The sequence below is a fragment of the Leucoraja erinacea genome, chromosome 18 (assembly GCF_028641065.1).
Source record: "Leucoraja erinacea ecotype New England chromosome 18, Leri_hhj_1, whole genome shotgun sequence".
In the NCBI taxonomy this organism is placed as follows: Eukaryota; Metazoa; Chordata; class Chondrichthyes; order Rajiformes; family Rajidae; genus Leucoraja; species Leucoraja erinaceus.
In genome coordinates, this window is record NC_073394.1 from 30,066,159 (window position 1) to 30,078,861 (window position 12,703).

General features: G+C 42.8%; 1 protein-coding gene across 4 annotated transcripts in view; it reads left to right on the plus strand.

Moving 5' to 3' along the window:
• LOC129705862 (activating molecule in BECN1-regulated autophagy protein 1-like) overlaps nucleotides 1-12,703 on the plus strand; it is a 287,629-nt gene that overhangs the window by 245,933 nt on the left and 28,993 nt on the right. For all 4 annotated transcript variants that reach the window (XM_055649715.1, XM_055649716.1, XM_055649713.1 and 1 more), the window contains 2 exons: nucleotides 3,213-3,302; nucleotides 8,912-9,099. In XM_055649715.1, the coding sequence (XP_055505690.1) occupies nucleotides 3,213-3,302; nucleotides 8,912-9,099 (278 nt within the window). The remainder of the gene's footprint in view (nucleotides 1-3,212; nucleotides 3,303-8,911; nucleotides 9,100-12,703) is intronic.

A 12,703-nucleotide genomic window follows, 5' to 3' on the forward strand; every position in this document is an offset into this window, starting at 1 on the left:
CTATCCTACACACTAGGGACAAATTAACATTTTACTGAAGCCAATTAACCTACAAACCTGTACTTCTTTGTAGTGTGGGAGAAACCAGAGAAAACCCAGGCGGTCACACATACTAACACCATATAGACAGCACCCGTAGTCATCGAACCTGGGTCTCTGGCACTGAGCCAGTTCAATCTAATCTCACTTGGAGTCAATCTATAATGGAGTGCACTCCATAATGTTTGGGACAAAGATCCATCAGTTATTTATTTGCCTCTGTACTCCACAATTTGAGATTTGTAATAGTAAAAATCACGTGGTTAAAGTGCACATTGTCAGTATTTAATAAAGGCCATTTATATACATTTTGGTTTCACCATGTAGAAATTACAACAATGTTTATACCTAGTCCCCCCCCCCCCCCCCCCCCCCCCCCCCCCATTTCAGGGCACCACAATGTTTGGGACACAGCAATGTCATGTAAATTAAAGTAGTCATGTTTAGTATTTTGTTGCATATCCTTTGCATGCAAGTCTGCTTGAAGTCTGCAATTTAGCTTTGATAAACTCCTTTGTTGCTTTAGCAGTATGTTTGAGATCATTGTCTTTCTGTAGAATGAACCGTTTGGTTAATGAGTTTTGAAGTATTTGTTTGAATGGGTAGATAGGATGTGTCTATACACTTCAGAATTCATTATGCTACTACCATCAACAGTTGTATCATCAATGAAGATAAATAAGCCAGTACCTTCAGCAGCCTTACATGCTCAGACCATAACACCCCCACCACCATGTTTCACAGATGAGGTGGTATGCTTTGGATCTTGGGGAGTTCCTTCTCTCTTCCATACTTTGCTCTTGTCATCATTCTGATATAAGTTAATATTTGTCTCATCTTCCCACAAGACCTTTTTTCCAGAACTGTGGTTGCTCTTTTAAGTACTTCTTGGCAAACTGCAACCTGGCCATCCTATTTTTGCGGCTAACCAGTGGTTTGCATCTTGCAGTGTAGCCTCTGTATTTCTGTTCATGAAGTCTTCTGTGGACAGTGGTCATTGACAAATCCACACCTGACTCCTGAAGAGTGTTTCTGATCTGTCGGTCAGGTGCTTTGGGGATTTTTCTTTATTATACAGATAATTCTTCTGTCATCAGCTGTGGAGGTCTTCCTTGGCCTGCCAGTCCCTTTGCGATTAGTAAGCTCACCAATGCCCTCTTTTTTCTTAATGATGTTCCTAACAGTTGATTTTGGTAAGCCTAAGGTTTGGCTGATGCATCTAGTTGTATTCTTGTTTCTCAGTCTCATAATGGCTTCTTTGACTTTCATTCACGACTTTGGTCCTCATGTTGATAAACAGCAATAAAAGTTCCCAAAGGTGATGGAAAGACCGAAGAAAAGACTAGGTGCTGAGAGCTCTCTTATACCTGCATTAAGGAGGCATTTAAACACACCTGAGCAATTACAAACGCATGTGAAGCCATGTGTCCAAAATATTATGGTGCCCTGAAATGGGGTGACTATGTATAAACACAGCTGTAATTTCTACATGGTGAAAAAAAAATGTATAAAAATGGCCTTTATTAAAACCAGACAATGTGCACTTTAACCACATGGGATTTTTTTCTGTTACAAATCTCAAATTTGGTGTACAGAGGCAAATAAATCAATGATGGTTCTTTGTCCCAAACATTATGAAGGGCACTGTATTTACGTGGTTCCTTGATAAAAACATGGTATAACATTTGACGGTCTATCACGGTCATCCTGACTGTTCCCTGCACCTCCAACGTTTGACCACATTCATAGCTTCACCTCATTCCACCCCCACTGATTGTTTAGCTATTAGTTTTGGCTCTTGTGCGCTTTGATTTTATTAAAATCTATGAACACGTTGCTTTGTTTTTGTCAATCAGATTCTCATTTCTTTACCTTGTGCAATTAATGATTTTCTCTCCCTTTTCAGAGAACAGCTTTCTTTCATTTGTAATTCATCACTGCAGCTTTCAACATCATTATTTCATCCATTATCTCCATGCTTTATACTGCGGGGAATTTGAAAGATAAATTTCCCAATCTTGTTTCCATTCCCAATATCTGAATTGCTGATGTCAACAAACATAATTACATTTCTTCCTCAAAATGAATGATGGATTAATTAATCTTCAATTTGCACGGCAGCTGTGAGATGTTTCAATACAATTTCAATGTTGCTGCTGTGAAGTTTTGGGGTTTTGCCAAATGAAAGTATGTAATGTACTAGTATTTTACTGCAATATTTGTGCTCTGAGGTGTTACTATTTCTATTTGATTGTAATGGAAGGCACATTACAAAGACGTACAGGTTTGTAGGTTAATTGGCTTGGCCTCGTGGAGGCATTCAAACCTCTGACTCAGAAAGTTGACAGTTCCTGCTTTATTTCAGGGATTCGAATCCATAATGCAGAGAGGCATGTCAGCGTGATGCTGAGGGTGCGTGGAGCGCTATCTGTACCGTGGTGTTTTGAATAAGCAATGGTGTTCTGCCTCATCATTGTTTCTCAGGTGTAGCTTGGCTATACTTACAGCAGACTATACACAAGGCAGGGAAAACATTGTTATGAATTAGACCGATCAGGAAGAAAGAGGTTTACTGTAGATTGAAAGAGAGCGGTTGCTTGTAATTGGAGTGCAAAGACAACATAATTAGTAAGAGTATTGGGGTAGGACAAAATAAATTGTTATCATGCTGCAAATTATGATGATCTGGATGGAATGGCTGAAATGGAGGCACGAGGAACTACAGATGCTGGAATCTTGATAAAGCAGGGCACCAGAGCAAATCAACATATTAGGCAGCATCTGTGGAGGGAATGGACAGAGTTACTCTAGCACTTTGTGTTTTGCTCAGAATAGGTCGAACGGGTGACTCAAGCAGGTTCATGGCAAATTCTAAAAAGGAATTGAATAAATACTTGGAAAAGATAGAAATTGTATTATTAGGTCAATCCTTTAATCTATTCACTGCCAAGATTATTTTTCACTTGTATACTCTGACCCGAGTACACTTGGGGGTGGCACTGAACAGGTTAATCTGTAGCGCTGCTATGACGGGCCTACAGACTTGCACCTATGGCACACACAATCAAGTCGGGTTTAGGCCACAGTACAGAGTACAGATAGTCTTCGTTCTCCATTTTAAGTATTGAGCCCAAGGTGGATCCTAACCTGCGTTTTCTTTTTCTGCTTTGCAGAGCATCAAAACTGGAGACTGAAAACAATTGGGAACAACTTTCGGAGCCTGTTTCCACCCATCACAGCAACAGGAACAATGAGCGACCTGGGTAAATCTGGCTCAAATATTCTACTTCAGTTATGGATATTATTACTGTAGTTTTATTTATTTGAACTGAAAATGGAAAAAAAAAACCTGCAGACACTCGAAATCTGACACTCAATTCCAGTGTTTTCTGTTTCTATTACATGAATTGGTGTTTAGAAGTATACAAGGTTAAAATATAGAATTCAGGGTGCAAAAGAGGGAAAAATCTGCTGTTCTGAACAAATGAATGAAATTTAGTACAAACACATAAAATGTAATAAGCAATATAGCAAATTAGAAGGGTAGCTAGAAGAAGAACATAACATTTTTCCTCATCCCCAGTGGACAATTATCGGTCTCATCCAAGGCCAGCGGGAGATTCTGAATGAATAAGATTTCTGTGATAAGTTTAAAACCATAAATTATCCAAATAAAATTAAATTTAGGGCATTACTGACATAAACATTGGAATGATTAAGAGCCCTTGAATTGTTTTGCTTTGTGATTAAACCACTTGGCTACAAGATCATTATTATTTACCTGCACAATGGGAGTTAATTTAAAGCAAGCATCAATTTAAAGCCAGTTCATTATAAATCAGGTACTAACTGTTTCAGTTGTAAACACAAAGGTTACACGGTATTACCTGAACTTAAGAAAGCCGCATCTTTGAACTTGAAGTTTGTCAGATATGGTTATGCCATTGTATGACCCAAATCATGCCCCTCTCAAGTAGAATGGTTATTTATTTTAGTTCCCTGTAGAGTGAAGATCTTGCCAGTTGCCATATAGGTTCTACTGTAAAGTAGAATTGAAGTTGAATTTGGATTCCGTTTTTGACTGTCTTTTGAGGTCCAACACAGATTGTTAAAGGAATCGGCCTTTGTGCTGATATCAATGGTCTTTATGCGTCATGATAATGTGCAGCAGTGTTTAATCCGGCCAACTGTAGTCCTTTGATGAGGTGAATGAATTAATACTGCTTTCAAAATAAATGAGGGGGGAACGCATTTGAAACTTGAATAACTAAAGGGCCTGTCCCACCAGCATGCGATTGCATGCGTCTAGCGCGACCAAACGTGGTGGCTTGAGCCGTATGGCCTCGCGGGGCCGGTCCCACTTCCAACCGTGGAGCCGTCTGGAGTTGTGCGGGGCTGGTCCCAACATCATACTCACCAATCAGCTGGGCAGGAGGCGGGCCGACTGAAATTGGAAGTCGGGCGGTGACGTCATCGCGCAACGCCACACGCTAGGCGTACGCCATCAAGACGCTGCGTACGGCGTCGAGACGCTACATACGTCGTCGAGACGGTGTGTACGGCATAGAGACGGTACGTACGCCCATCGAGGCGCTGCGTATGGCTCAATGCGGCTGCGGGCCGACAGGCCGTTGCCGTGCGGAATTTTTGGACAGTTTCAGTTCTTCGGAGCCCCGCGCGATGTCGGGACCAGCCCCGCACAACTCCATGTGGCTCCGGCGATCGAAGTGGGACCGGCCCCGCGAGGCCGTACGGCTGAAGCGACCACGTTAGGTTGCGCTTGTCGCATGCTAGTGGGCCTGTCCAAATAGGCAATTTTTTAGGCAACTGACGGCGACTGTCATAGTCATAGCAGGTCACAGAAAAACTGGCGACTGGACTAATGGGCCTGTCCCACTTAGGCGATTTTTTAAAGTCTGTACTGGCGACAACCTACGTAACTGGAGACAACCTACGCCATCCTTGCAACAACCTACGACAGCACCTACGTCAGGAGAAGACAAGCTACAACAAGCCCACAGTTGCCGACTCGCTGAAAAGTTTTGAACATTTCAAAATCCAGCGGTAACCAGAAAAACACTATGACTCTTTGGGAGACTAAGGAGACTACTCACAACCATACAGGCGACACCCCGGCGACCATGTGGCGATAGCCTAATCACTGGCAGTCGCCTAAAAAAGTGCCTAAGTGGACAGGCCTTTAAGACTGTCAAGTCAGTTGAATTAGCAGCATAGTTTCCTAACCCATTACTGACCAGGTATCTGAAGATATATTTTAGTCATTTGCATTTGATATCTGAGCAGATTCATGGAGAGAGTATATCATAGGATACTCTACATGGGACTTCTAATATTTAGCTGTTTCTTTTTTTTAATGCTTAAGTAATTATTGTTTACATTTTTTAATTTAAAAAATGTCGGTAGTGCATTTTATTTTTTGTGAACCTTGAATGTTCAAATATCTGAGATGGTCACAAATATGAACTCTTTGACAGCCATGACTGCTGGTTCAGTCTGATAGGTGCTTCAGTGATGTTTTGTGATCGATTGACTCTGCAAGAATCAGGGCCATGTTGATGAAGCAAACGGCAACTTTATGAAGAAAGTGCATATCCAAGGATCTTGAGCTCAGATGATTTTCTGTTCAGCAAAAAATAATCAAGCCGTTGTGTGTTGAAATTCCACCAGTGATTCGGATGGATCCACATAAAGGCCGTCAGAGCTTAATTAATGTGATTTATAATTCGTGGCTGATAATCGCTAGTTACAAAAGCTCAAACCCTGTTCATCGTCTATTAGTTGAGCCTGTTGTAGGACAACAATTGGGCAATTAATCTTGATCTGTTGTTTTGTTTAAAAATGCAGCACAGAAACAGTACATTAGCACTATCCTACACACTTGTCACCGTTTACAATCTATGCCGAAGCCAATTAACATACAAACCTGTGTAGGAAGGAACTGCAGATGCTGGTTGGTTTACACCGAAGATAGACACAAAATTTGGAGAAACTCCGCGGAACAGGCAGCATCTCTGAATAGAAGGAATGGGTGGCGTTTCTGGTCAAGACCCTTCTTCAGACTGCCTTGTCGGAAAGAGGAGGAGAACCTCTTCAATGTAGGCATGCCTTGAGGAGATTTTGCAGCGGAGTAGATGAAATGTGCAGGAAGGAACTGCAGATGCTGCCAGTCTGAAGATGGGTCTCAACACGAAACGTTACCCATTCCTTCTATCCAGTGATGCTGCCTGTTCCGCTGTTACTACAGCATTTTGTGACTATCTTCAACATACAAACCTGTACATCTTTGGAGCGTGGGGGAGAACCGGAGCACCTGGGGAAAACTCACGCAGTCACGGGGAGAACGTACAAAGTTCTGTACAAACAGCACCAGTAGTCAGGATCGAACCCGGGCCTCAGGTGCTGTAAGGCAGCAACTCAACCGTTGCACCACTGTGATTGGTATGAGTGCTCAATTCCCTGTTGCACCTGAGTTTCCCGAGCCATTGTACCGCCACCTGTGTTATTTAGTTTAGTTTAGGGATACAGCACGGAAACAGACCCCGCAGCCCATTGAGTCGGCATCGACTAGTGATCCCCGCACATTAACACTACCCTACACACACTAGGGACAATTTTACATTCATACCAAGCTATTTAACCTACAAACAAGCACGTCTTTTGAATGTGGGAGGAAACTGGATCACCTGGAGAAAACCCACAGTCACAGGGAGAATGTACAAACTCTGTACAGACAAGCACTCATAGTCAGGATCATACACAGGCAGTAGCTCTACCACTATGCCACCGTGCCATGCTGTTATGGCTGAGATCTACATTTGAGCACAAGCAGTGTTACCGAGCTTTGATGCTCTCCTGCAGTAAATACAATTTGAGACAATCGTAAAAAGAAGTATGTGATTCAGTTCACTCTACCAGCTACCTTCTCATCCTCTGTTCTTTATCAATTCCAGTTTGTGTCCTCTCCTACAACAGGTCCTGCTATCTTGCTCTTGCTAATTATGCTATCTTCCTGCCATGGATATATTCTGTTCTCGCCTGAATGATTCTATGGCTCCAGTCCACCCTATATCTGCACATCTATATTCTGTCCTGAATATTCTTTCCCTCTGAATCTAATTTTGCATCTCTGGGACTCCAATATTGGTCCATAATTTCTCCTTTGTTGACTAGGTAATATTTCACCTATTTTGTTATTCATGAAATACTGTGAAAATTATATTTGCAGCAAAAGTGCAAGATAATTGCAAGTTGGTATTACAAAGCAATCTGCAGTGGTTTCGCAGCTCTGAGTTCAATGGTCCAGTCATGGTTGGTGCATCCTCCACTTAACGTTTGCCTTGTCATTTTTATTCTCTGTTACCGTGACACCCAATAGTTCTGAGGGTCAGAGATAGGATGATTGCCCAATACCTAGTTTTTATAATGCCCTGAGATGCAACAACACAACCAATTTAAACAATGCAGTAGTGAACTGTTTGAAGTGGGTTATGTTAAAAATAAAGCCATTCTGTAAATGAAGGAACAAAATTTCCTAAGTGGCTATTTACATTTACTACTGTGTTTCATAATGCGATGGAGTGATGTATATATTTTAAGTATCTTTAATTGTGTGGACGTATTACATGGATTATTCTCTGAAAGCATAGACAACTTTAAAAATGAAAGCAAAAATGAATTTGCTGTTGTTTACATTTTGAATAGCTAAATATCAATTTAAAAAAAACCTATACGAGTAGGTCAGAGGCTGTGTATTTTACAGTGAATGACTTGGCATTCTGACACTCCCAAACCATTTTCACCATTTACAAGGCACATGTAAAACTACATTCATGATTACGCAGATAGACGCAAGGTGCTGGAGTAAACCCACAAAATGTCACCCATCCTTCTCTCCAGAGATGCTGCCTCGCCCGCTGAGTTACTCCAGCACTTTTTGTCTATATCTTTGGTATGAATCAGCATCTGCAGTTCCTTTCTACACATTCATGATAAAGCATATTCATGATAACGCACCTTCCTTTGTTGCACCCCATCTCCCTTAACATTCATTCCCTCCACTATGGACACATGGTGGCTGCAGTTGGTACCATGCAACGTTGTGGAAAAACATGAGAATACCACCACCTGCAGATACACCTCTAAGCTGCACATTGTCTTGACGTGTCAATGTATCACTCTTCCTTTGTTATCATTGAGGTCCACTCCCTGGAGCCCCCCACTCAACAGCATGGTTGGAGTATTTTCAACAGAAGAACTGCAACAGATTACAGAGTGGTTCAACATGACTTTCCTGAGGACAGTTAGCAACAGGAAATAAAGGTAGCTATTGCCGGCAATACGCAAATATGCAAATGGCAATAAAATGCTCTCACTGTGTGAAGTCTCAGTAATGGTTGGTATCTTCCCGCTAGTAAAAGAAAGCTGCTAGAGCCAGCTCCTTTCACCCACAATTTCTAAAAAAGACTAATTGATCCACACACGATCATTAGAAGAATTCTGAAAGCCACCCTGAACATTGATGCATGGCTTGAGAGCAGTACAAAAAGCAAAAGGGCACACAATGCTGGAGAAACTTAGCAGGTCAGGCAGGTTCGCTGAAGAACATGGATAAGTGACGTTTTGGGTCAGTCTCCAGAGCTGCTGTCTGACCTGCTGAATTCCTCAAGCACTTTGTGTTCCCTTTGTGTATTAACCAGCGTATGCAGTACATTGTTTCTACAATAAGCAATGCAAGATGGGATGAAAAATGCAAATGGCATCGCAAGCAGTAATCATCAACCACTGAACCTGGCAAGTTGGACAAGCAATGATTGGAATACTTTTCTGAGTGACAAATCTGTTTCTGTTCCAGGCCCAACAGAACGTCTTGGAGAACAGACCGAGACATGGGACTAATGAATGCTATCGGTCTGCAGCCGCGAAACCCTGCCCCTTCTGTTACCTCCCAAGGAACTCAAACACCATCGCCACAGCTACAGAACGCAGAAACCCAGACAGACAGGGATTTACAGGAAGCTACCACTTCAGGGACCAGCCAAGGTAAGAGATTGGAAGTGATACACATCAGCTATAAAAGTACTAGATGAGAGAACTGAACAGTGCCATTTTGGAGATGGAAGTGATGGAAAGCCAACAATCTGGAGATTAGTTACAGTGCCCTCCATAATGTTTGGGACAAAGACCCATCATTTCTTTATTTGCCTCTGTACTCCACAATTTGAGATTTATAATAGAAAAAATCTCATGTGGTTAAAGTGCACATTGTCCGATTTTATTAAAGGCCATTTTTATACGTTCTGGTCTCACCATGTAGATATTACAGCTGTGTTAATACATAGTCCCTCCATTTCAGGGCACCATAATGTTTGGGACACATGGTCTCACAGGTCTTTGTAATTGCTCAGATGTGTTTAAATGCCTCCTTAATGCAGGTATAAGAGAGCTCTCAGCACCTAGTCTTTAATCCAAAGTTGTGCCAATGAAAGTCAAATAAGCTATTATGAGACTGAGAGATGAGAATAACACTGTTAGAGACATCAGACAAACCTTAGGCTTCCCAAAATCAACTGCTAGCAACATCATTAAGGAGAGAGAGGGCACTGGTGAGCTTACTAATCGCAATGGGACTGACAGGCCAAGGAAGACCTCCACAGCTGATGACAGCAGAATTATCTTGAGTTAAAAAAAATCCCCAAGCACCTGCCCGACAGATCAGAAACACTCTTCAGGAATCAGTTGTGGATTTGTCAATGACCACTGTCTGCAGAAGATTTCCTGAACAGAAATACAGAGGCTACATTGCAAGATGCAAACCACTGGCTAGCCGCGAAAATAGGATGGCCAGGTTACAGTTTGCCAAGAAGTACTTGAAAGAGCCACCACAGTTCTGGAAAAAGGTCTTGTGGGCAGATGAGACGAAGATTAATGTATATCAGAGTGATGACAAGAGCAAAGTATGGAGGAGAGAAGGAACTGCCCTAGATCCAAAGCATACCACCTCATCTGTGAAACATGGTGGTGGGGGTGTTATGACCTGGGCATGTATGGCTGCCGAAGGTACTGGCGTATTTATCTTCATTGATGATACAACTGCTGATGATAGTAGCATAATTAATTCTGAAGTATATAGACCCATCCTATCTGCCCAAGTTCAAACAAATGCCTCAAAACTCATTGGCCGGCTGTTCATTCTACAGCAAGACAATGATCCCAAACATACTGCTAAAGCAACAAAGGAGTTTTTCAAAGCTAAAAAATGGTCAATTCTTGAGTGGCCAAGTCAATCGTTTGATCTGAACCCAATTGAGCATGCCTTTTATACACTGAAGAGAAAACTGAAGGGGACTAACCCCCAAAACAAGCATTAGCTTAGGATGGCTGCAATACAGGCCTGGCAGAGCAGCACCAGAGAAGACTGTCTCTATGGATACTGCCTGGCTTGCTGAATATTTGCAGCATTTTCTGCTTTTATTTGAGGCCTATCCTATCACTCTCCTAAACCATCCTAGCATCAACTGGAGAGTGGCCCTGAACTACCACCTACCTCATTGGAGACCTTTAAAATATCTACGTAACAGAGATGCTGTCTGACCCGCTGAGTTACTCCAGCTTTTTGTGTCTATCTTTAATAGTAAGATTAAACGAGTACTTACCAGTACGAAGTTTGATCTGTATTTTATGAGGAGTTACGATGAGGGATTACGTGAAGAACCCACCCAGCGCGCAGGCGCGGCATACTTCCAAGCAGCGGTGTGGAATCACAGATAGACACTAGTTGAAGTAAAGATAGTGAAGACCAACGAGACATTAGTCCGAATTTGATCTATATAATGAGGGTGGGAGCGGAGGGCACGTAATCCCTCATCGTAACTCCTCATAAAATACAGATCAAACTTCGTACTGGTAAGTACTCGTTTAATCTTACTATTTTACTTCGGAGTCACATGAGTGACTACGTGAAGACTTCAAAGGTCTGTGATTTCAAACCGTGTAACAGTTATATCACTCACTGCCGAAAGATCATCGAGGGAGGAAGTGGTAGCTAGAGACCAACAAGTTTGTTTAGTTATAAAAGAAATATTTATTAACTATAACAAAAAACAAAATAGCTCCCATGGGCTTTAAATCATAACTTTGCGGTTTTTAAAACGGTATCCGCAAAGACGTCCTGTTCCATCAGCGGTTTCTTGTAAAATCGTTGGAATGTCGATTCCCTTGACCATCCCGCTGCTCTGAGGATGTGGTCGAGGGGAACCTGCATCCTATCCGCCGCTGAGGTGGACGCTGCCCTGGTTGAATGGGATTTAAAAACATTTGTGTTAATCCCTGCCATGCTGAGGACCTGTTTCAACCATCTGGATAATGTTTGGCTGGTTACCCGTCCAAAAGGCTTTCTGTGGCTAACCCATAAGGCTTTCTCTCTCCCTCTTAGCGTTTGGGTTGTGTCTAGATAATGATGAAGGTGGGTCATCACACACAGCCTAGGTTCTGGAGGGTAAGCCCGGAAGATCAACGGGGAGTTTGATGTACCTGGTCTACTTTGTTTTACCAACCCCGGCATGGTGAAAGTAATGGTATCTGGGGTGGTCACCATGTAGTTCAGATTTAGCTGATGGAGCGACTGAACCCTTTGAGCTGAGACAAGCGCCATGAGCATGAGGGTTTTGTAAGTGGCCTGTTCCAGGCTCAGGGATCCCACCGGAGGCCAACCTCGAAGGTGTGTCAGAACTACACTCACATCCCACATGTGAGTGTATCTAGGTGTAGGGGGTTTGGTATTAAAGATCCCCTTAAGGAGTCTGATGACTAGAGGGTGGGATCCCACACTATGCTGTTCTATCGGCATGAGGTATGCGGACAGTGCGCTCCGAGCCGTATTGATGGCACTGTAGCTCATCTTGAGATCATGGTGCAGGTGGGCCAGGAACTCCAGCACATCCGAGATCGAAGCCGTCTTGTAGGATGTCCCTGCGTCCAGACAGTACTGTTCCCATTTCCTGATGAAGGTCAGGTACTGTTTCTTGGTGGAAACTCGCAGGGATGCCGACATGGTGGTGATTGTTCTGTCTGATAACCCCAATCCCCGGTAAGGCCTGTTCAAAATCTGGAAACCAGGAGTTTCAATTTTTGGTGGCATGGATGGCTAATGCCAGTTACCGGGTGAGTCAATAATTGGGGGTGGTGTTGAAGGACCATTGGTGTCTCTACCACCATGTCGTGGAACATTGGGAACCATGGTTGGGTAGGCCAGTCGGGCACGACCAGAATGCCAGAGGCTGAGTCTGCCTGAATTTTCTGGAGTACCCGACTGATGAGGGAGAAGGGAGGGAAAGCATAGAAAAAGAAATTTCCCCAGTCCAGCGTGAAGGCATCTACCGCTGCTGCCTCTGGGTCTGGTTCCCAAGCCACATACATGGGTAGTTGGTGATTTAACCTAGACGCAAACAAATCTATATCTGGCGTACCATATTGCTTGATAATTTTAGCAAATAATTTTGGGTCCAACATCCATTCGATGTTGTCGTTGAATTTTCGTGACCTGGTGTCCGCCACTAAATTTAGCTTGCCTGGTAAATAGGCAGCTGATAGCCAAATATGTCTCTCGACACACCATTGCCAGATTATAGCAGTTAATTTGTCGCAT